The following is a 23,437-nucleotide window of genomic DNA, read 5'->3' on the forward strand; positions in this document are numbered from 1 at the left end:
AGATCCTCCTATCTAGCTTATTACTAGTCATACACTTCTAAAAAGATCTACAAGTAAAAGAGGAACAAAGCCAATACCTTTTTCACCAACAAATGGCAATGACCACGTGAACACATCCATGAAGTTAGGCAGCCAGTACGGGTGTGGTGAACAGTTGAATTGTCTGATATTCATAACATTATTTTCATACTTTAATACAGCAGCTGTAATTTAAGTGTGGAAATCATTAGAGGCAATAACACCCTAAAAATTATAAAATCATTTCAGTATAACTGCCTTTCCTTAGCCACAGTAACCTAATTGCAGGATTTCAAAAAAATATATCTATATATCAATAATTTGTTTACTTTTAATTTGCATTATGAGCTGCACATGGCAACTCTCTAACAAAAAAACATGCAAGTGATTTTTAATTTAATCTCATCTGTCAAAAATGTTCCTGGGACATAAAATATTCCAACTCCATGCAGATTATGTCCTTATAAGGTCTTCTCTGCTAATAACTAGCTCATGAATAGATAGCTTTCCATTAAAATGGAAATCTCCAAATACAAATTAAAATTGTGTCACTTTCAGTTTGGAGACAAAAATCGTCATCTTAGTATTTCTAGCGTGACCCCCTTATACCTCCCATTCCGATACTAGGAATTTGTAATCCTCAATGGCTCTTAGTTGAAGAGTCGCTGGAAATTCTGTCGACATTTGGACATTTCTATAGTTCTTTGTATCAGTCTAAGGCAGGGGTCACAGATGATGCTCTGATTGACTATTTAGCATCTATCACACTTCCCACCCTGTCCAGTGAAGAGATTGAGGGACTAGAACAAGCTATAACTAGGGAAGAGGTAGAAATGGCAATTGCTTCCTTTAAGCCCCATAAACCCACATATCTAGACGGGTATTCAACAGAATGGTATAAGACATATGGAGAAGTGCTGGTACCTAATCTCTTATGGGTTTTTAATCTATTCAGAAAGGAAGGGGTGTTACCAGCATCTATGCGGGAGGCTCTGATAGTTCTGCTCCCCAAACCAGGGAAAGATCCGCTGGATTGCAAATCATATTGTTCCATTTCCTTAAGTAACACTAACATTAAACCATTTGCGAAGTTGATGGCATGGTGGTTGCAAACAGTTGCCAATGGGGTCAGATCAGACTGGCTTTATGCTGGGTAGATGTGCACATATTAATCTCAGGCGTTTATATTAACCTCTTCTGGACAGCACTACACAGATATACTGTGGCAGGGCGGCCCTCCTGTGTTAAATCCTGTACCTGTACATGATTTTGTGCAAGGAGTCTGGGGCGTGCGCAGGAGTGCTGCCGGCAACTCACTCCCACTGTGACTGGACACAGCGGGAGCCAATCAGTGGGTCCTGTATGTTTTGCGTTTCTGCTAAGCAGAGACACAAATCTCTGTCTTCCCTCAGTCAAAGCACCCCCCCACACAGTTACAAAGCACTCCTGGGAAATACATTTTACCCTTGGATCGCCCCTGATGTTAACCCCTTTCCTGCCACTGTCATTAGTATAGTGACATTACATATTTTTAGCACTGATTACTGTATTAGTGTCAATAGTTCCCAAAAAGTGTCACTTAGTGTCAGATTTGTCAGCTGCAATGTCACAGTCCCGCTAAAAATCGCTGATCACTGCCATTACTAATAAAAAAACAATAAAAATTACATAAAAATATCCCATCGTTTGTAGACTTTTGCGCAAACCAATCAATATACGCTTATTGGGATTGTTTTTTACCAAAAATATGTAGTAGAATACATATTAGCCTAAGATGATGAAAAAATGAGATTTACTTACATTTTTTATTGAATATGTTTTAAAGTAAAAAATATATATTTTTTTTTTTTTCAAAACGCTCGGCTTTTTTTGTTTATAGCGCAAAAAATAAAAATCGCAGGGGCGATCAAATACCACCAAAAGAAAGCTCTATTGGTGGGGTAAAAAGGACATCTATTTTTTTGGATACAGCGTCACATGACTACACAATTGTTAGTTAAAGTAATGCAGTGCCGTATTGCAAAAAAAAAGCCTGGGGCTGAAGTTGTTAATTTACAAGTTACACATGACAATGCAGACAGTAGGGTATTTATATCATTAGATACAAAAAAAAGCCATTGATTCTGTGGAATGGGTGTATCTTTTACAAATGTTGGTTAAATTGGGCTTTGGATCTTGGGTTTATTTTCTGAGTGAAGCTTTAATATTGTGAGCCTAGGGCTAACATTAGACTTCATGGGCTTATCTTGGATTAATTTACTATACATAAGGGGACCAGGCAGGGTTGGCCTCTGTCGCCCCTTCTATTTGCACTGGCTATTGAGCCCCTGGCTGTGAAGCTGAGAGAGGACGACAGAGTTCATGGCCTCCGTATAGAGGAGTTGGAGGAATCTGTCTTCTTATATGCAGATGATCTGCTACTATACCTGAAGGATTTACTATGGCATTTTCGCTTATTCAGAAATTTAGCGATTACACAGGGTTTAGAATAACCTGGGCCAAATCAACACTGTTCCCGTTAGATGGCCTACAGACTCTGAGGCCCATTTCCGGATGTCCGTTAGTGGTATCAGATACATTTAAGTATCTTGGAGTCACTGTTCAACTTCCGGTAGATTCATACTGTATATGAATAATAATTTGTGGCCTATTATTACTACATTTAAAGAAAAGGCTCAACAATAGAAAGATCTTCCTTTAACTTTATTGGGGAGAATACATTTATTTTCCAAAGTTACTATGCAGTACTGTATATTTTATCCAATGCTCCGGTCTATATCCTTAAGAAAAAGGTTTACTTTGTCAATTCATTGCTTACTATTTATTTTTATGGGGATCTAAACCTCCCATGGTGTCACTTGAAATATTACAGCTTCCAGTGATTAGGGGCGGTTTAGTTTTACTGGATTTGTGTATGTACTACCTTGCTTACCAGTTGGTATATGAACATTGGAGAATGTTCTCTCAGTTGAATAGTGCAGCCATGGCTGTTGAAGCAGCTGTGACTACATCATATGAAGCATTGGTAAAATTTATTTTATAGAGAAGTGCCTTCAGAAAGGGGTATGGAGGTATTGGCAGGCTCCAAAAGGATTCTGAAGATATGTTTGAAGCAGGTGAATGATACCGCCCTGTCTATATCTCCCAATGCACCACTCAAGTTTAATGCTAATTTAGGGGAATTCTTTAAGATACCCAACGGGCCTCAGTGGACACATTATGGAGTGAAATACGCTCATCATTTGAGGCGGGCCAAAGGAAGCATCCGAGGATGCCATCACATCAATAGTGTAGAATTTTGGAAAAAAGTGTGCACAGACGACCAGGTCGCCGATTTACACACCTGAGCCATAGAAGCCTGATGGCGAAAAAGCCCAAGAGGCACTCACGGCTCTAGTAGAATGTGCCCTCACAGGGAAAGGAGGCACCTGACCCTCACGGGAATAGGCCTGAACAATAGTCAGTCTGATCCATCAAGAAAAGGTGGCAGCGGACGCAGCCAAACCCTTCCGAGGTCCCTCAGGGAGGACAAACAGGGAATCAGACTTCCTAAAGGATTCCCAGGCCAACGGGTAAATCCCAATCCCCCGAACCACATCCAGCGAATGCAAGACAAATCCCTTGGGATGCTTGGGCTTCGCACAAAGCGAAGGCAAAACATCTTCATTGAGGTGGCAGACAGCACCTTAGGGTGAAAGAACTGATTGGGTCGCAGAACAACCTTATCCCTATGAACAACCAGATAAGGCGAACAGCAGGACAGAGCCGCCAATTCAGACACTCTGCGAGCAGAGGTGATACCACCAGAAAAGCAACTTTCTGGGACAACACAGGCAGAGATAGTTCTCTGATATTATCAAAGGGAGGTCGTTGCAAAACAGACAAAAAATATATTCCAATCCCACGGAGGCAAAGGAGCCCTCCGCAGAGGAGCCAAAAGACGCACCCCCTTGAATAAAAGTGCGAATCAGGGAATTAGTCGCCAAGGGACGCTGGAAGAAAATGGCCAAGGCCAACACAAGACCATTAATAGTGCCCAACGACAAACGTCGCTCCACACCTTTCTGCAGGAAAGCCAGGACCCTCGCCATTGAAAAGGAGCGAGGATGCAACCCTTGTGACTCCCACCAGGCAATGAACGCCTTCCAGGTACGATTACAAATCATCCTGGGAGGTAGCCTACCGAGCTCTCAGCAAGGTAGGAATAACAGCATCGGAGAGACCACTGTCTCTCAACACCTAGCCTTCAACCGCCAGGCCGTTAAAGCCAGAGACCGTAAAGCAGGGTGGAAGATCGGCCCTTGAGACAGCAGATCTTCTCTCAGAGGTAGCTCCCAGGGAGGCTCGAGGACCATCTTTACAAGGTCTGTGTACCAAGACCGACGAGGCCAATCTGGGACCACCAGAAACCCTTATACCCGTTCCAACGCCAACCTGTGGAGAAACCTGCACAACAGTTGAATCGGGGGGAAAGGCATAAATCAGCCAAGGCACCACAAACGCGTCCACGGCGTCTGCTAGAGGATCACGAGCCCTGGCCACTAACCTTTCCACCTATCTGTTGAGACGAGAAGCGAACAAATCAACGTCCGGAGTCCCCCACCAGGCACACAGGAGTTGAAACACCTCCGAATGCAGGGACCATTCCCCCTGATCCAAGGACTGACGAATCAAAGTCCGCCTGTCAGTTCTCCACTCCCAGAATATGAACAGCAGAGATAGCTGGAACGTGCGCCTCAGCCCAAATCAGAATCCCGGCGACTTCCTTGGCCCCCCAGGCACTCCAGGTGCCCCCTTGATGATCAATGTAAGCCACAGCCGTGGCAATGTCGGACTGCATCCGAACCGGGAGGCCGTGCAGCCGATGCGTCCAAGTAGCAGGCAGAGTTTGATCGCCCTGAACTCCAGGACATGGATCGGAAAGGAAGATCGACGGATCGCCCAACAGGGTCTCTCAACAGGAATTCGTCCAGATACCCGAGGATCGCAATCCCCCCAGTGGGAACAAGGCTAACACCCTGGTCACACCTAGGTGAAGCCTCAGGGTACCCCAAAGCCTTTCCTGCTGAGGAAATGGCTCCACCGCTCCCTGCGCAAGCGGAGCCCGCACCGCCTCCCTGGGAGCCCACAAACGATCCCGAAGATAAACGGAGACATGGTGGAAAGAACCTGTCTGCTGGGCGAGACCGAAATACGGGCTTGAACCCTGAACTAATTAGTTTGTGAACCCATGAGTCCTGAACCAGAGACGCCCAGGGTTCTGGAAGGCAACGCAGACTGTCCCCACCCACAAAGGAGGTTAGGGTGTCCCTTCATGCGGAGGATGAATTGTCCTTTGAACCGGACTGGCTATGCTCAGACTCATTAGGCCAAGCCGTCTCATGCTCTCTCCAGTGGCTCTGAACGGTTTACCTTTTTCCTGCGCCCCAGAGGCACGAAAAAGCCCCCGGTGATCCTTGAAGGAAGGACCCCGTTTTTGAACATGAACTTTTGACATGACAAGATCAACTTTGGACGCCAAAGTTTCAATGGCTGCAGATAAAGAAGCCAGGGAAGGTAATCCGGATGTCCCGGATGCACAAACAAGATCAGTGCGGAAACTGTCACTCTGGGACTCCATTTTGGCAGAAATACAAAAAAAGGAACTCTGGCCCTTTAAATCGGCAATTGCGGTCCGCACCATGATCTCGCGCTGCCGCCGGAGACCCCTTTAATGTAATCAGATAACTGACAAAGCAAATGTCTCTAAGGAAAAATGCCCAAAAGACCATTAAATCCCCATACAGTACCCGAGAGAAGACAAACCGCTCTCCACGCTTCATCTGCAGCAAGTGAAAGATGGCTGGAGGAAGTGACCAAAATCACTAGAGGCTGAAAGCTCCCTGAGCTACACAAACATGGTGCCAATAGAAAGTATAGGGGAAACATAGGGAAAATGGCCGCTGCCCTCACAATGCAGCTTTTCCACATCCAAGATGGCGCCGAAAACTGCGCCAAAAGCACATGCACAAAAAATGGCCGCTGCCCTTAAACTGATGCAGCCAGGCTTGCCCTCACCCAAAATGGTTGGCGAAAACGGCGCCGACAATCAGGAGCCCACAAACCCTGGTCACTGCGGGAATCTACTACAGGAAGACCCCCAGGACAAGGTAGCAGCCCATACACCCCCCCCCCCCAATGCAGTGGATGCCGCTAGAGCGCCCCCATAAGGAGCAGGGAGGCAGGATCCCCGGCCAGGGGGGACCTCACAGAGACCGTAGCTCTGACATCCCCAGGAGTGGGCCCACATCACCCCCCCCCCCCAGGACTGTCCCAGAGACATGGGGGGTAGCATCACTCACCATACCATGGACCGCGGGCACCGTTCCGACAGCGCGCCTCCTGAGTGGAGGTGCCGTCAGCCAAGAGGGGACGCTGCAACACAGGGCGTTCCAGGTTGATGCGTCCTGGCGAAGAGTTTCTCCGCAGGCTCGTCCCGATCCTTTGGGGCACCATCATGGCGAGGCCTGGGCTGACCACACCTGCGAACGCTCGTAGGTCAGGCTGGGGTACCATAAGGATTTAGATTATCCAGTGCGAAGCCCAGCCCGGCTGTAACTTGTAGTTCTCCAAGAGGATCCCCCTGACTAGCTAGCGATAGTGAGTGATGAAAATAAAAAGCATTTTTCAAAGAAAAAAACAAAAAACTGAGACCGGAGTCCCAGCCTGGTATCCTAGGTCCTACTCCTGAGCTAGGCAGCAAGAAAACGGATTAGTAAGCTCTGCATAATGTCTAGAGGGACAGCCCCAAAGGTGTGTCTGGTTAAAGCTTTTTTAATGAAGTTTCACTACCTAGCCTGCTCCTGCAGAGGGCGCCATTACCCCAATAGTGATGAAACATGGAAGAGGCTGCGTCTGTCAGAGGACGTAAGAGAAATAGGCAATGTCATAAAGCACGAGAACGGTGGCTAGATGTAGTGCCTGATCTGATGGAGAAACTATGGGTTGAGGTCCTTGATAGTTATGTAGGCACAGTTATGCCCTCCAGGGACAAAATGATCCAGATAAGTTATTTCCAGCAGATGTATTATATACCACAGTGCCTCTTTAAAATGGGGAAAGGGATACAGATCAGTGTCATGAATGTCAAACCGGCAAGAGATCATTTATACACATGGTGTTGGAGTGTCTCCAGTTTAGACCCTTATGGTCAAAATTTACCGAATTTATCTCCGATACCTTTGATTTGCCAAACATAAGCAGTCCTCTAGTGTGTTTTTTAGGGGTTTTGGAAGATGAAACGATGGATACGGCAATTAAGCTCTTCTTGAGGCTCCTATATTTTTATGTCAGAAAACGAGTTAGCTTTGCTATCACACTGTATGAGATGACATATGAGGCTGGAGGGTGCCCAAAGAAATTTAAGAAAATATGGTATAGATGGGTAGATTCTTCTGACACAGTGGCTGAAAACCCATAAATAGAACATGAAAGGATTTGAATATCTTAGGCGCATGGGAACAGTTGGGGCAACAGGATACTCTGTGGGGTTCCCCTGGTCCTCTTCCTTCAGCATCGGTTTGATATAAAGTATTACTAAATATTGAATTCAAGAGGGATTTGGGGGGGCTTCAGTCTGGTATGTTTCTTGGGTTTGTTTAGTGGGTGTTTGTTCATTTTTTTTATACATATATGTATATTTTTGGTTATATGCGAATCAGGAAATATGGTAAAGTTATACGGTTTAGGAGTCTTGATTCTATTTATTCTTTCAGTGTAATATGTTCTGGGAGACTTGCAGCGTATGTACCACTAAGTCAACTTTCATGCGTTTATTATATAATTTTTTTGCATGCGACCTTAACCGCTTCCGAACCTGCCTGCTGCCTTTTTACTGTGGCAGTGCGCCCCCCCTGCGCGAACTGACATAGACCTACATTGGCACGCACAGGCAGCGCCCCTGCCACCACTCGGAAGCGGGGAAGCCGATGCATGGGGCAGGCGGCTCCGGATGCCGCCTGACACCTGCGATCGCTCCCCGCTGAGAGAGAAGAACGGTCAGCTGTTGTAAACACAGCTGACCGTTCTTCTCCCTGGAATGATCACAGAGCCCATGTGATCCTTCTATATAGGATCACAGGTCTCTATGATCATTTCACAAGCCACGCCCCCCACGGTTAGAATCACTCCCCTAGGCTCACATTTAACCCCTTGATCACTCACGTTAACCCCTTCCCTGCCAGTGTCATTATTACAGTAACAGTGCATATTTTTAGCACTGATTACTGTATTAGCGTCACTGAAAAAAGTGTCAAAAATGTCAGTTAGGGGTCCGATCTCTCCGCTGCAATGTCGCAGTCCCACTAAAAATGGCAGATCGCCACCATTACTTATAAAAGAATAAATAAATAAATAAAAAGTCCAAAAATCTATCCCGTAGTTTGTAAAAAACGCCATAACTTTTGTGCAAACCAATTAAAATACGTTTTTGGGATTTTTTTTTTACCAAAAATATGTAGCAGAATACATGAATAATGTCACTGGTCCCCCCAAAAGGGTCAAAAATGTCAGTTACGGGTCCAATCTATCCGCCGCAATGTCGCAGTTCCGCGAAAAATGGCAGATCGCCGCCATAACCAGTAAAAAAAAAAAAAAAGACAAATCTTCCCGTAAAGCAATCAAAATATGCGTATTGTGATTTTTTTTTTTTTTTTACCAAAAATATGTAGCAGAAAACAATTGGCCTAAAATGAAAAAAAAAACTTTTGATTTTTAATTTTTTTTTTTTTTTAAATGTTATATAGCAGAAAGTGAAAAATATATACATATATTTTTTTTAAAATTGTCGCTCTTTTTTTGTTTATAGCGCAAAAAATGAAAATCGCACAGGTGATCAAATACCACCAAAAGAAAGGCCCATTTGTGGGGAAAAAAAAGGACATCAATTTTATTTGGGTACAGAGTCGCACGACCGTGCAATTGTCCACTAAAATAACGGAGTGCCGAATTGCAAAATATGGCCTGGTCATTAAGGGGGAAAATCAACCGTTTAAAAAAAAAATTGTTTCACTTGGTACACCCTGCTTAGCACATCAGAATGAAGCAAACCTGGCATAAATTCTAGTTTTGTTAAAGGCTCTTACTGTATTAATATGTCATGCTCGATAATAGTGGAAGCTACAAGATAATACATATTTATTCTGCATACATATATTTATTATAGTCAGGGATAAAAATGTACAAATAAATAGAATGCTTGTATCCACTGTAAATTATTTTCTTGGTGTCTATACTGCAGCCTAAAGAAAGATTGGACATTGGCAAACAAAAAGACTAAGCCAATCCAAGATAACCCCTCTCACTGGCAGAATGCCTCCAGCGACTAGAGTAGGGAGTGGGACCTGTGTCTCTCAACTGACTCCAAGAAAATAATTTTACGGGGGAGGTACAAAAAATCTTCTTTCTTGTCCATTACAAGACACAGGAATTCTTTAACCTTTGGATCTAAAAGTAATCAAACTAAGCGGGTGGGCAACTCAGCAAACAAATGCTAAACAGGCACAAGAAAAACCCAACAGAACTGTAGACTGACTGCAGTTCAAAGAGCTGCCTGAAGGACCATATGTCTGGGGCTGAAATCAGATGAGGCTGAAACGTCCACCTTATGGCCTTATCTGAGTTTAGAGAATGTGTGAAGAAAACACCAGGTGGCAGCCCTGCCAATCTAAGAAACAGCTATCTGATGTCCAAAAGCCCAGAAGCACTTAAAGATCTAGTAGAGCAGATCTTGACAGGAAAGGTTGAAACCCGATCCTTGAGACAATAGGCTTGGAAGATGGTCATCCAAGGAATACAAAAAGGCAATCGGTCCTTCGAAATCACATCTAGACAACAGAGGTTGGAACGTTCCTTTGGATGAGCTGGAATTAAACAGTGGGGCAGATGAACAATGTACTGGCTGACATGAATGGCAGAAACTACTTTATGCAAGAAGGAAGCCCCGGGCACCAACACTATGTTGTTCAGATTAAAAGAAAAAAAAAAAAAAAAACCTGAAAGACTTTCTGGGCATGTCTCTTATAGGTTTATACAGTGATCTTTGAAGCACAGAGAACTATATTCAGATCTCAGAGTCACAGGGGAAGCTGTATGGGAGAATCCCCTGACAGAGCTGAAGGAGAACCAATTATAAGGTAAATTAAATCAAGATTGTAGGAGTTTGTTCCCTGAGAGGATACCGAATAGATGCCCCTGGAACCCATAGGAGAGCATGCATTGAGACCACCAAAACAGTCGGACCGTTCTGTGTCTATGCATAGACAAGCTCCAACCAAGTGGCTGAGGAGCAACTGGGTCCAGGGTGCAAGGCAAGGCCTCAAGATAACCTACAAACCAAGGCAGCTATTGCTGATGAGGCAGGCAAAAGGAGGTCACCAGCCAAGTCACTGTAGGAGGGCAATAGGAACAAGCAAGATGCTAACATTCCGCATGGTGTTTTTCCAAGCAGCATGATGCTATACTCTTAACTTACCACTGAAGAAACCAACAGTGATGGGAATTTTGAAGGCACGCAGTGGCACTACAGTAGGTTGTTCCCAGAGCTTCGGTCCAACAGAGTCATCACAGACTGGCTCACATCTGAAGCTGTCTTTTGACCCTAGACCTGGAAAGCATTCACAGATAACTTTTACCAGCAGTCTCCAAAGCGGATACAGCACCAACCTGGATAGCTGCTGCTTAGACCAGCTCAATTGCTTATTGAGGAGAAATAAAAAGGGCCAGTAAAAGCAGATAAGACTTTCTCAGCAGAGACGAAGAAGATATCCATCCTGTAGGTCACTAGTAAAACAGTGGCGTAAGAGGGTTTATCGCGGGCTGGTTATGTCCAATCCTCCTGTAGGCGAAGTATTGGCCAACAGTATTTGAATTCTTGTGCCACTCAATGGACAAGCAAGAAAATAGGTTAGCTGGTAACACAGTAAACCTGAAGAAAAGACATTAATCCTCCTAGGACACTACTAAAATCTGAGGCATGCAAGTAGTAGGAGAGGTTAATCTGGGCTGACCTAAAGTTCTTTTGTATGCCAGTTTTCAATCCTCCTGTAGACAACAGTATAACCCCAAAGGTTTACAACTAAACTCCAGAAATAATTTTTTTAATCCTACATTGGGCTAGCTTGGTTACACCTAATTCTTTATAGGCTGCTGGAGATGTAAAAATTCACTGTAGTGGTCAATGCTAGTTTCTTCCCAAGCGACTTGCTATCTGAAAATTGAACACAGATGGTTCTTCATTAGGCACCTCCACCTTTCAGCGAACAACTGATATTTTCTTTATGGTATACAAAATATTCTCCGATTTGGCAAGGTAAAAATCCCCATGGCATTTGCCCATCCGCTCTGCCACATTGAAAAATATACACTCTCTGAATGGGTGGAGATGTTGAGAGAGTGACCTTCTGTGTACATCCAAATGGCAAGTCACCCGAGCAGCACCCAAAAAAGATCAGTACTATCTGTATGTAGCACAGGCTTCTACAGTGAATTTCTGCATTAAAAAAAACTTTAAGTCATATAAATATGGAATGTTTAATTTGAATATTATGTAATTCCAGATGATCATCTGATTTATTTTCCATTTGCTTTCCAGGCGGTCTTTATAAGATTTGATGACAAAGCCAGTTTACAGCGCTCAATAGATCCAGCTATATTTAACACCCACAACTGAATGAGTTAATGTAGAGACCTATACACCACCTTCCTGCTGTTGTCCTTGTTCAGAGTTTCAATCAAATAGAAGGATCCTAAAAGGTATCTAGCTGCTGCATGCTCTTTGCCAGTTCCCCAATGCAAGCGGTCTCGCTCCAGCAGGCCTCAAAGACGCAGCCTCAATTACGGGGCGGCATCTTAGTCCGCACACCCGTGGACGGGGGCCACATGGCAGGCATCCCAACCTGCAAAAAACAATTTCAGGGAGGTGGCACTCCATGCGCCAACCAACCATTTAACACAACTGGAGGATGATCAAATGAAATGCAATCAGTATACAGGTGGTCTACTTCTTCAGAGATATATTAAAGAAATACTCTAACCACTTCAGTGATTTGAAGAGATAATGGTGGTAGGAGTCAGAAACACTGCACATGCTGGGATATTTACAATTATGTGCTGGGGGCTAGTTGCACTACTAGCACATGTGACTTACTGCTGGCAGGTACTGCTGGCTAATCTGAGAGATATCAACAGAGTATGAGGAGCGGCGCTGGAGGAAGCATGCAGAGCCGATGCTTCCTGTATCTGTATCTCTCCTCTCACAGGAGAGATTTGATATCACTCTGCCTGTGACAGGACGGAGCCGAAACTATACATGAAGCATCTGCTCCGTTCTGACAGCTGACAGCCCAGAGCCGGGATATCGCACGGCACTTGCAAGTGTCAGGGAGCCACAGCCCGCATGCGGGAGACTTGGGATGTCTGGAATGGGGAGAGGACACCTGCCGCAGTGTAGCACAGGCGCCAGGCCGCTGATTCTAGTCGCTAATGGGACCTGGCGCCAGGGGTTTTTCGAGCCTTGGTTTAACAAAATCTAAAACCTTAGGAATATAAAATCATAGCGTCTCTTTATTCGTTTACAACCTACAAAATCTTTTAGAAATTGACCAAATCACACCTTTATTATTGTAGACATCTAAGTAATTGGGTGCTGAAAATATGGTTATTAAAGATGGAAACCCCGTTGTTTGACTTTTTCTGTACATTCGGTAGCTGCAGGAAAGAAAAAGAAAGAAATAGATATAATGAAACAAAGATCAAAATTGTAGCCAATTTTAAAGTCATGTTTACTTTTCTCATGCCAAAGATATATCTGACATTGTCTTACCCTTTAAATCCAAGCCAGTATCAGTCTACTGCTAGTGCCCCTATCAGCAGCCCTTGTAGGGAAGCAAAGAATATGCCTATGGCTGCTTTGTATAGAACCTCATGCAATAGCAATCTGAGCAGCCAATGACACAACCCTGCTCTCTTTATTACCACAAAGGAATGTCATGACATGACATCTATGGAGCATGGGGAGGGAGTTACTGAGTAAAGCCTCATGCACACTTGAGCAAAAAAAAAAAGCTACTTTGATAGTTTGAGCTTTTTTTTCTTCTGCCTCTAAATGTCTTTACATATTGGCCATTTACATGTCCATGCACACTATAGGCATTTACAGGAGTTTAGAGGCAGAAAACCCCCCACCCTCAAAGTCGCTTCTAAGAGAGAAGCTTTTAACCATAAACAAAATGCTCAAAAGAGCCTAAACACAAACATTAAAGCTAGGAGCCTTAATGTGCGCTATCACACTCCAAAGGCCGGAATAAGTTAACATTCTGGCCACTAGCATGCATTAACTGCAGACATGCGAATGCAAAAATGCTTCTAAACTCTAGTAGGAGAAACCGTACCAAAAAGATTACAGCGTGCATGTGGCTAAAGAAGGAAAGCCAGGTTTGTACTGCCCACCTGTCTTGTCTGACATGACATAACTGTAGGCTCATATTGTGTGGTAGCAAGCACTGTTTTTTCAGTGGTCCAGGAGCTTGATAACTTTCCGGAGTATCAGACACACATTACTTTAAACACTTCTATGCTGACAGACCCAAGAAGTGTAAGATGGGCAGCCAAAGGAGGCTTTTTTTTTTTTTGTTTGTTTTTTCCTCTCCTTTTTCACCCTTTGACCATTTGCAATTCCTTTCGAGTGCACAAGGTCAGATGGGAGATATTCATTGCTCCAAAATTTCTCCTCTGTTCCAGCACCATTACAGCTGGACAGCAGGATGGGAGGACATTACTACTAGATTAACAAGATACATTAGTACAGCTACATTAACTTTTTTTTTTAACCACTCGAAGACCAAGCATTTCCAAAAACTTTCTGTTTACATGTGAATATCTTTTTTTCTTTTTTGCTAGAAAATTAGTTAGAATCCCCAAACATTACATATTTTTTAAGCAGGAGGTCAGAGAATAAATATGTGGGTTTTGCAATTTTTTATGTCGCACTGTATTTGCACAGTGGTTTTTCAAACCCAATTTTTGAAGAAAAAAAAAATGGGATTTTTGACTTACCATAAAATCCATTTCTCTGATGTTCATTGACGGACACAGCTCCTAATCTTCATAACCATTGTGTTATACCACCCCCTGACGGAGAGGGAGTATACCCCTGGGACTGCCCATAGGCGTAAGCGGATTCTTTTTCTGCCTAGTTTTCAACTCCTGTAGGCGGCAATTCAACTCAATGGTTATGAAGATAAGGAGCCGTGTCCGTCAATGAATGAAAGAGAAACACACTTTTTTTTTTATTTTAATGCAAAAAAACACACAATATATACATAACCCGATTTTTTGTAAAATATAAAAGATGATGTCACGCCACACAACGTGGACAAACAGCATAAATATTACTATCCATAGGCTTTAAAAGTCTTTACAGGTTACCACTTTAGATGTACAGAGGTCTAGTGTTAGAATTATTGCCCATGATCCAACGTCCGCAGCGATACCGCACGTGTTCGCCTTTGCGTACTAGCAGGTTAGCCGATCCGGTGATTATTACAAGAGAGCTGCCCGTCGTCTCTAAAAAACGGTACCGTGGGGATACCCTGCAGCTGCAAGCATCACTCTGATAAAACCACTTTGAAGTCAAATGACGTACCAGGTACATGATTTGGCGGCAAGTGGTTAAACAGATACAGTTCAGCCAACAGGACATCCTGCAAAATGACTTACCCTGCATCTTGTGCTTCATGTGCTCTGATGATTGACAGCAGATTGTTAGTCAGCAAAAATTCACAAACAGCTGGGTAACTGCAAGGAAACACAAAGATGTCAGCACGAAACAATAATAGCAATATGTAGCTATTACAGAATAAGAAAGTTCACATACCTGTAGAAGTAAGAGCATCCTCTAACCGTATTGTGACTGAAATGTTCTTGTGATTTCTCATTACCAAAATCTTCAGAGGGATCAGACCATAACAAATCACACATAGGGCCAAATGCCGGAGGTTCTTTAAACCTGTCTAACTGCAATTAAGACAAACCAAGTAGGTTAGCACTCACAGAGACTATAATAAAATAACTTTGCAACAGCTTATCGCATCACTGGCATACCAATGAAAAGAAATTCTGGTGGTATTATTGAAAATAAGAATTTTAAAAGCTTGAAAAAAATAGTTTAAATTGGTGAACATAACATCTCCATAAACTATTTGCTGGGTGAAAAAGTTGTTTATACAGGTTAATGCCCAATACAAAGCAACATTATTTACACTGGCAGTGGAGTTCACATCGAATGCTCAATCTTCGATATATGTAAATAGAACTGAATTGTAAGGCTAATTGATCACAGTAACCACATCTGCATTCTACTAACCTAACCATCAAATGATCATTAAAAAAAAAAAATTGATTTTTATCTTACCATAAAATCCATTTCTCTGATGTTCATTGACAGACAAAGCTCTTATCATGACCGAAGGGTTATACTGCGGCCTACAGGAGTAGGACACTAGGCAGAGAAAAAAGCTTGAGCATGCCTAAGGGGCAGTCCCTGGGAGTATACTCCCACTTCCTGCTATAGGTATTTAGTTGTGTAACAAGCTGTGTCAGAAGAAAAAAAAAAAAACTCCAAAGAGGGGCGAGTGCTGTATCAGTCAATGAACATCAGAGAAATGGATTTTATGGTAAGGCAAAAATCCCATTTTCTCTTTCGTTCATTGACTGACACAGTTCTTCATCTTCATGATCGTAGGGACATCCCAAAGCAGTGTCAAACATGAGGGGTGGGAACAGCAGAAAACAAACTTCCCCAAGGCTAAACATAGCCACCCAGGTAACTTGGGAGCTCAACTGTTAACTGGAGCGCGCCTGAAAAACACACCCTCAAAAGGAGACAAGTCCTCTAAACCACAGCCTGCAAAACTTTGCGGCCAAAAGAAGCATCCGCAGACGCCAACACATCCACTTTATAAAACTTTGTGAATGTGTGCACACTGCACAGACAACCAGGTGGCCGTCTTGCAAGCCTGCAACACTGATGCCTGACGACGGAAGGCCCAGGAAGCACCAAACGCCCAAGTAGAGTGCACCTCGACAGGGAAAGGAGGAACCTGACCCTTAATAGAATAAGCCTGAACTACAGACTGTCCGATTCATCTGGAAATGGTCGCAGCAGAAGCATTCAGCCCCTTGCGAGGTCCATCCGTGAGAATAAATAGTGAGTCTGACTACCTAAACGACTCTCCGTAGCTGCCAGGTACACCCTTATTGCCTGAACCATATCCAGGGAATGCAAGGCAACTTCCTTAGGATGCTTAGGCTTGAGACACAGGGAGGGCAACACAATGTCTTCATTTAGATGAAAATCAGACGACCTTTGGAAGGAACGACGGACATGGGCGAAAAACCACCTTATCCCTGTGAACCACAAGACAGCGCCGCCAGCTCAGGCACCCTGCGCGCAGAAGTAATAGCCACCAAAATGGCCACTTTCTGGGACAAGGTAAGCAGGGGATGCTCCTGAATATTTTCAAAGGGAGGTTTCTGAAGAACTGACAACACCAAATTGAGGTCCCAAGGCAGCAATGGAGACCGCACCAGGGGAACCAAGTGTCTCACTCCCTGTAGAAAGGTACGCACCAAGGTGTGAGTGGCCAACGGACATTGAAAGAAAGGGGACAAGGCCGAGACCAGGCCCTTGATGGTACTCAAGGCTAGAAGCTGCTTGACCCCTCGCTGGAGGAAAGCCAAGATCCAAGTCATCGAAAAGGAGCAAGGGTGAACCCATAGGTATTCACCCCACGCAACGTACGTTTTCCAAGTATGATGGTAAATCTTCCTGGAAGTCGTTTTCTAGCTTTTAAAAGTGTAAGAATCACCAATTCAGACAACCCTCTATCCTTCAGCACCTGGCTTCTCAAAGCCAGCGACTGTAAAGCAGGATGGAGGATCGGTCCTTGGGACAGAAGATCTTCCCTGAGAGGATGTCTCCAAGGAGAATCAGAGACCAGCCGTACCAGATGGGCATACCAAGACCGGTGAGGCCAGTCTGGAGCCACTAGGATGACCAGAATCCCTTCTGCCTCGATCCTGCGCAGGAGTCTCAACAGAAGCTTGAGAGGAGGAAAGGCGTATTATCAGATAACACAGACGCCAGATAGGCTGGCATCTGTGGTAGCAACTCTCCAGTACAGGGGAAGAAATTATTTTCTCTGAAGAAGTGCCACCAAACAAGGGACCTCCTCGTGCTCCGGATCAACAGTATCAGATTGTCCAGAAACTGAGGATCCTTGTTCCATTGCACCAGAATCTCCTTTTGCAGAAATCTTGTGTGGAACTGTGCAAACGGAACTGCCTCAAAGATAGATATCATCAGGCCTAGCACCCGCATGCAAGCCCGCAGAGATTACCGTCTGTTGGACAGCATAAGCCGAATTGCCTTCTGCAACTTTTTAAGTTTTTCCAGGAGGAAGAATCACTCTGGCCGAGGCCGAGCCCAGAGTTAGACCCAGATAGACCAGGCTCGTGGACAGGACAAGAGCAGAGCAGACTTCTAAAGATTCAGAATCCAATCGAACTCCCTTTGCAGTTTGCAGAGTAATCTCCAAGTTGGCCAACAAAGCAGTCGAAGAACCGGGGCCAACACTTTTGTAAAGACCCGAGAAGCAGAAGCGAGACCAAAGGGTAACGCCACAAATTGACAATGCTCCCCGGCTACGGCAAAGCGGAAGAAGCACTGATGAGTGACATAAGTAAAGGTAGGCGTCCTTGATGTCAATGGAGGTGAGAAAATCCCCCTGATGTAGGAACGCCACCACCATGCAAATGGATTCCATTTGGAATTTCTGTACCCGCACTAAACAGTTTAACGCCTTGAGGTCCAGAATTTAATTGCCTTACACTGGAGCCAAATAGAGATTAATATGCCCGCATCCCAAAATCAATACATACAACAGGAAAAACCCTCTGGGTGGAACTTTTAAGGGCAATGGGTAGACAAAGTATAAATTTAAAAAAAGTATAAGAAAATATAGGAAAAGAGAAAAAAAGGAAAAAAATCTCAAAAAATATATGAAGTTTATTGCATGAAACATATAAAAAGATCACATGAATCCAGAGAGAACCTCCGGATGGGTTAAAACAAGATGAAGAGGTTACACAGATATACAGGAAGTTCCGGGTCAGAGGTGAGTCGGGAGGAAGTAGAGGAGAAGACATGAGAGGCAACTGACCACCACCAGCGGGGCGTTTGCTTTGGAGTGATCCATAAGGAAGGGAGAGAGGCAGCTTGCTCATATCTCATCATCCATCCTTGAATCCTTAAAAGTGTACTAAGAAGATAGAGGGGCTGTGTAAAGTTGATGTTCATCTATCCATCCATCCATCCCATAAGGAAAAGGCTATCATCAGTTTAAGTGATATATATCACAGACACGCTCTTTTGAGTGTGCATGGAGGTGAGCGGCCATTGCACATAGCTTTTTATTTAATTCACTGGAGTGATACATCAAGGTCATCAGACAACACGTTTTGTTGTATTCACAAGGAAGTCACCTGTCATATCTTGTGTTCACCTATTCAAGTTACTATATCGTTTGGAGTCATCACCTGCTCACATCATTCACTTTATGGACTGTTTCAATTTGTGATATAATTTCACGTTAGTTAATTTTATTGATCCTGCCACCGGTATTGTTGCACTTAGCCACTTTTGGTATCATCACATGCACAATTATTTAGTATTTTATTCCTTTATCCATATTTCACCTCACGATTTTGGATTTATATAGAAGATTAATCACATTATTTATCCATCTATACCATTTATCATCCATCTGTACCGTTTGATTGTTTTAGAACATTCATCTCTATATTTAATATTTGAATCCTCTTTTACTTATACACCCATTTGAACATTATAGAATTTAATTCATACATTTATCCATCTGTACAGATTTGTGCACATGTATCCATCTGTACTGCACACCTACATTATTATATTAGTGAAGACACTTTATCTACATCTTTTTCCATATTGGATCTTCATATTGGATTGTATAACCCGTTCACCATTTACAGATCTACGAATTATCCATCTGTACAGATTTGTGTATTTATCCGTCTGTACCCTACATCTTTAATGGTATATTAGTAAGGATATTTCACGGTATACACATCTTCTACATCCTGTTTAGATATTTTGTTTATTTTCTACTGACTTACTATTCATCCATCTCTACCAGGAATTTGCGCCAATTTTCTTCTCTTTTCAATTTTCACTATTAATTTGAAGATTTTTTTGAAGGATACCCATTCCACATATACATTATTAATTGGACACTTTTATTATTTATTGCACAAGACTCAATATTCATATTGCATTAATTTTATATTTGGATTATGTGGACACCTATTTTTTGGATTATGAATCATACATGAATTAGCGCAGATTTTTGATTATTTTGCACAATGTCATACACAACACCTAACAAAAGAAAAGCGCATATTGTGAAAAGCATAGATAGCTAAGACCCTATCTATGTTTTTCACATATGCTCTTTTCTTTTGTTAGGTGTTGTGTATGACATTGTGTAACCGCATCATCTTGTTTTAACCCATCCGGAGGTTCTATCTGGATTCATGTGATCTTTTTATATGTTTCATGCAATAAACTTCATATATTTTTTGAGATTTTTTCCTTTTTTTCTCTTTTCCTATATTTTCTTATACTTTTTTTAAATTTATTCTTTGTCTACCTATTGCCCTTAAAAGTCCCACCCAGAAGGTTTTTCCTGTTGTATGAGGTCCAGAATTGGATGCACCTTGCCCTCCCTTCCTGGGAACCGTAAACAGGTTTGAGTAGAAACCCTGAAAACTTTCTGAGGTTGGAAACGGAACAATCACCCCCTTGAAGTAGCAAGTCTTGCACTGCCCCATAGAGATCCTTTAAGCCATCTGGGGATAAGTACAGTTTGGAAGGGAAGAACCTTTCCGGAGGATATGATCGAATCTCGATCTTGTAACTGGAGCTAATGACTTCGTGGACCCACTTGTCCTGGATTAGGAAGGTCCATGAATCCAGAAAACAGTGAAGACGTCCCCCCACCCCCAATACGGGTGAGGGCGCCCCTTAATGAGGAGGAATTTTTGTCCACAGGTCTGGCAGAACCTGCCCTTGGTTTGCCCGACCAAGACTTCTTGGAACCCCGAGCAGAGGCCCTGAAGGGTTTAGATCCCCTGTCTTGAGACCCTGAGGGATGAAAAGGCTGCTTGTGAGCCAAAAAGGAAGGTAACCAGCTGCAACGGGACTCCTTACTCCTGGAAGCCTGAAGAAGAAGAGTACTCTTTTCCCCCCATGAGGTCTTTGATGAGGTCTTTGATGAGGTCATTCAAGGAAGCTCCAAACAGGCGATCCCCCATGAATGGAAGATCGGACAAAGCCTTCTTAGAAGCGGGGTCCGCAGGACCACTGCTGGGATAGACAGTCTAGAAATCAGGGGAGCGGCATCCAAAGAGGTGTCACAGACGAACTGTAGCTCCTGGACCAACTGATCTGCCAGCTCCACAAAAGCAGGGGGAGAGGTTTCTTCTCCAGGTTACCCATGCAGTCATAGCTTGTGACACCAGGGTGATGGTTAACACCGGCGTAAGTGCCGACCCAGCCACAGTGAACATATGGTGGGTCAAGGCCTCCTACCTCCTATCAGCCAGATCAGAGAAGACCGGGGACTCTTCAACCGGTATTACAGTGGCTTTATTCAGCCTGGAAACCGGGGAGTCCACTACAGGAGGTGCCGTCCATTTTTTAAGGAGGGACTCCTGATAAGGATACCGCATTGCAAAACCCTTCGGGATTGCAAAGGTGTGTTTTGGGCACGCCCACTGTTTTGAGACAAGATCGTTAAAGGAGGCGTTAAAGGGGAAAACCCTCGCCACTTCATCCTCACTATCTGAGCATGCAGGGTGCATGGACACAGACCTCGAAGGGTAACTAGCATCTGCAGCGGCTGAATCAGACTCTGGATCTGATGGGAAAGAGGAAGCAGGTGAAGGTGGGGGGAGTTTTTGCTAGCCCATTTGCCCAGGACCAAATCCACACCAAGGACTCCAAGGACCGCCTTCAATGCAGTCAGTTGAGGGACCCCAAAGGGCCCGACAGCTTCTGAGAGGGGATCAGGTGTTGAAACATGCTTCAGCAACTCCATGAATGGAGAGGGGAACCCGCACAAAAAAAGTGTAAAAACTCCAAGGGACACCCCACCGCGCTGTCGGCACAACAAGGCCCAGCGCAGCACTACCGCTGCAATAGCAGAAAGGGGGGGGGGGGCGACCCCACAAGGCACTTACCACCCCCAGTCAGCTCACAGCCCAAACTATCAGCACACCATACGGCTTTCAGGAAGAAGAATATCCCAGTATCAGCACTAGAGGCCAAGGAAGGGCTTCCCACTGCTGAATCACCGCCCATCTGACTCAAAAAAACATGTCCGCCGCTATATGCAATGGGAAGCCATAGGAAAATGGCCGCTGAGGCTACACAAACATGGCCGCCAATCTGTAGCACACAAGACTACAAGAAAATGGCGGCCAAGTGGCTCCCAGAGCCACAAGAAAACGATCCCAACAGTGAGGGGGACCCTGGCAGGTGCCCCCACCAGGCTTATTTCCCACCCGAAGAGCGATCGTTCAGTCACAAGCGGCGTGCTTTTCCCCCTCCCCCACCCCCCGAGCAGCACCCCATTCAACCCAAAAAAGGTGGGGCTCAGGCCACAATAGGTCACCAAAACGGGGGGGAAGGAGATGCAAATCATGAGGGAGGGGAGCCCTGGGGTCTGACCATCCCAGGGAAGGGCCAACGTTTACCCCAAAACCCTTGAGGGGTAGAGGAGGGACAGCTACTTACCACACCAGGAACAAAGTGGGCACTGCTCCAGACAGGACAGCACTCCATCGCAATGTGGGTGCTGTCGGCCAGGGGTAAATGCTGCGACTAAGGCCAAAGCCAGTTCGTATGTTCTCTTTGCAAGAGGTTTAAGTCACAGGCCAGCCCCAGTCCAGTAGGGCTATGTCGAGGCCGACCAAGCGTGGAGCTACAGTTTGCATGGGCTTGCTGGCCGCTCCCTAAGGATCTAGATTATCCAGTTCGTCGCCCAGTTTGGCACTTGATTGTAGATTCTCACAGGAACAAAATAGTAAAAAGGAAAAGTTTCCATTTAAAAAAGAAAAAAATTGCTTGGGACCAGTCATCCCAGCAAGGAACTAGGTCCTTACTCCTGACTAGGCAGAAAAAAACTGAATACCTAAAGCAGGAAGTGGGTGTATACCCCCAGGGACTGCCCTATAGACACGCGCAAGCTATTTACTCTGCCTAGTGTCCTACTCCTGTAGGGGGCAGTATAACCCTACTGTCAAGAAGATGAAGAGCTGTGTCCATCAATGAACGAAAAGAGAAACATGCATTTTATTCTAGTTTTATAAATGCCAATGGACAATTCCAGGATAAGTACCTGGCATGTAAAGAGTTTTTTTTTTTTCCCCAAAGAAAATTGTAAAACTTCTTCTGCCATCTGCCGACTGATGCAAGTGTTTTTTAAAGGATTGAATTGGCAGCCAGTGGACAAAGTAGTAAATAACACCATCTACAAAACCACACTCCCCATTTCAAATATACTATATATAATTACTCTGGAGAACTCCTTATATAAATTTCTTAAAATAAATTCTTTAGGCTCCGTTCACATCTAGGCGTTTTGGGGCGTTTTTCTGCTCTAGGATCAGCTCTCAAAACGCCCAACAAGACAAATCCTATTCATTTCAATGGCCCCTGTTCACATCTGAGCGTTTTGACGCTGTATACAAAACGCCCAACGCTCAAAAAAGTACATGAGCTTCTTTTTGGGCAGATTACAGGCGTTTTCCATTGATCTCTATTCAATCTAAAAACGCCTGCACAAAAATCGCGGTAAAAATCGCGGTAAAATCGCGGTAAAAACCGCCGCAAAAATCGCTGTAAAAAACGCGCGAAAAACGCTACGCTCAGGTGTGAATGTAGCCTTATCGTTTTCAGTCTTTTTTTCCAATACAAACAGTATCAAAAACAAAAATACAATGCAGTATACATGCAGCCAGTGACCACTGACAGTTATTTTTTGTTAATTTAATAAAATTTTAAACAAATTCATGTTCATTTACAGCTTATGTATATTATTCACCTGAATGTAAGAAAGGACAAGTGGAGGTTGATTTACTAAAATAGTCACTTTGCAAGGGAAGCTGCACCAGAGATTAATCAATGTGAAGTATCACTTTGCAAAAGAATACCCAATTACGTGCACGTAAAATAAAAAAAAAAAGAACAATTTCAACTTTCCTGTAATTCCATATCATGGAGCGC

General features: G+C 44.0%; 1 protein-coding gene across 7 annotated transcripts in view; it reads right to left on the reverse strand.

Annotated features, from left to right (window-relative positions):
- The window catches only part of PPP3CB (protein phosphatase 3 catalytic subunit beta), a 169,070-nt gene that overhangs the window by 60,711 nt on the left and 84,922 nt on the right, over window positions 1-23,437 (reverse strand). For all 7 annotated transcript variants that reach the window (XM_082268064.1, XM_082268060.1, XM_082268066.1 and 4 more), the window contains exons 6-9: window positions 14,930-15,069; window positions 14,773-14,850; window positions 12,668-12,762; window positions 78-203 (exon numbers count right to left, since the gene is read on the reverse strand). In XM_082268064.1, coding sequence (XP_082124190.1) covers window positions 78-203; window positions 12,668-12,762; window positions 14,773-14,850; window positions 14,930-15,069 — 439 coding nt within the window. The remainder of the gene's footprint in view (window positions 1-77; window positions 204-12,667; window positions 12,763-14,772; window positions 14,851-14,929; window positions 15,070-23,437) is intronic.

The sequence above is a fragment of the Pelophylax lessonae genome, assembly GCF_965119305.1.
Source record: "Pelophylax lessonae genome assembly, chromosome: 9".
NCBI classification, from domain to species: Eukaryota; Metazoa; Chordata; class Amphibia; order Anura; family Ranidae; genus Pelophylax; species Pelophylax lessonae.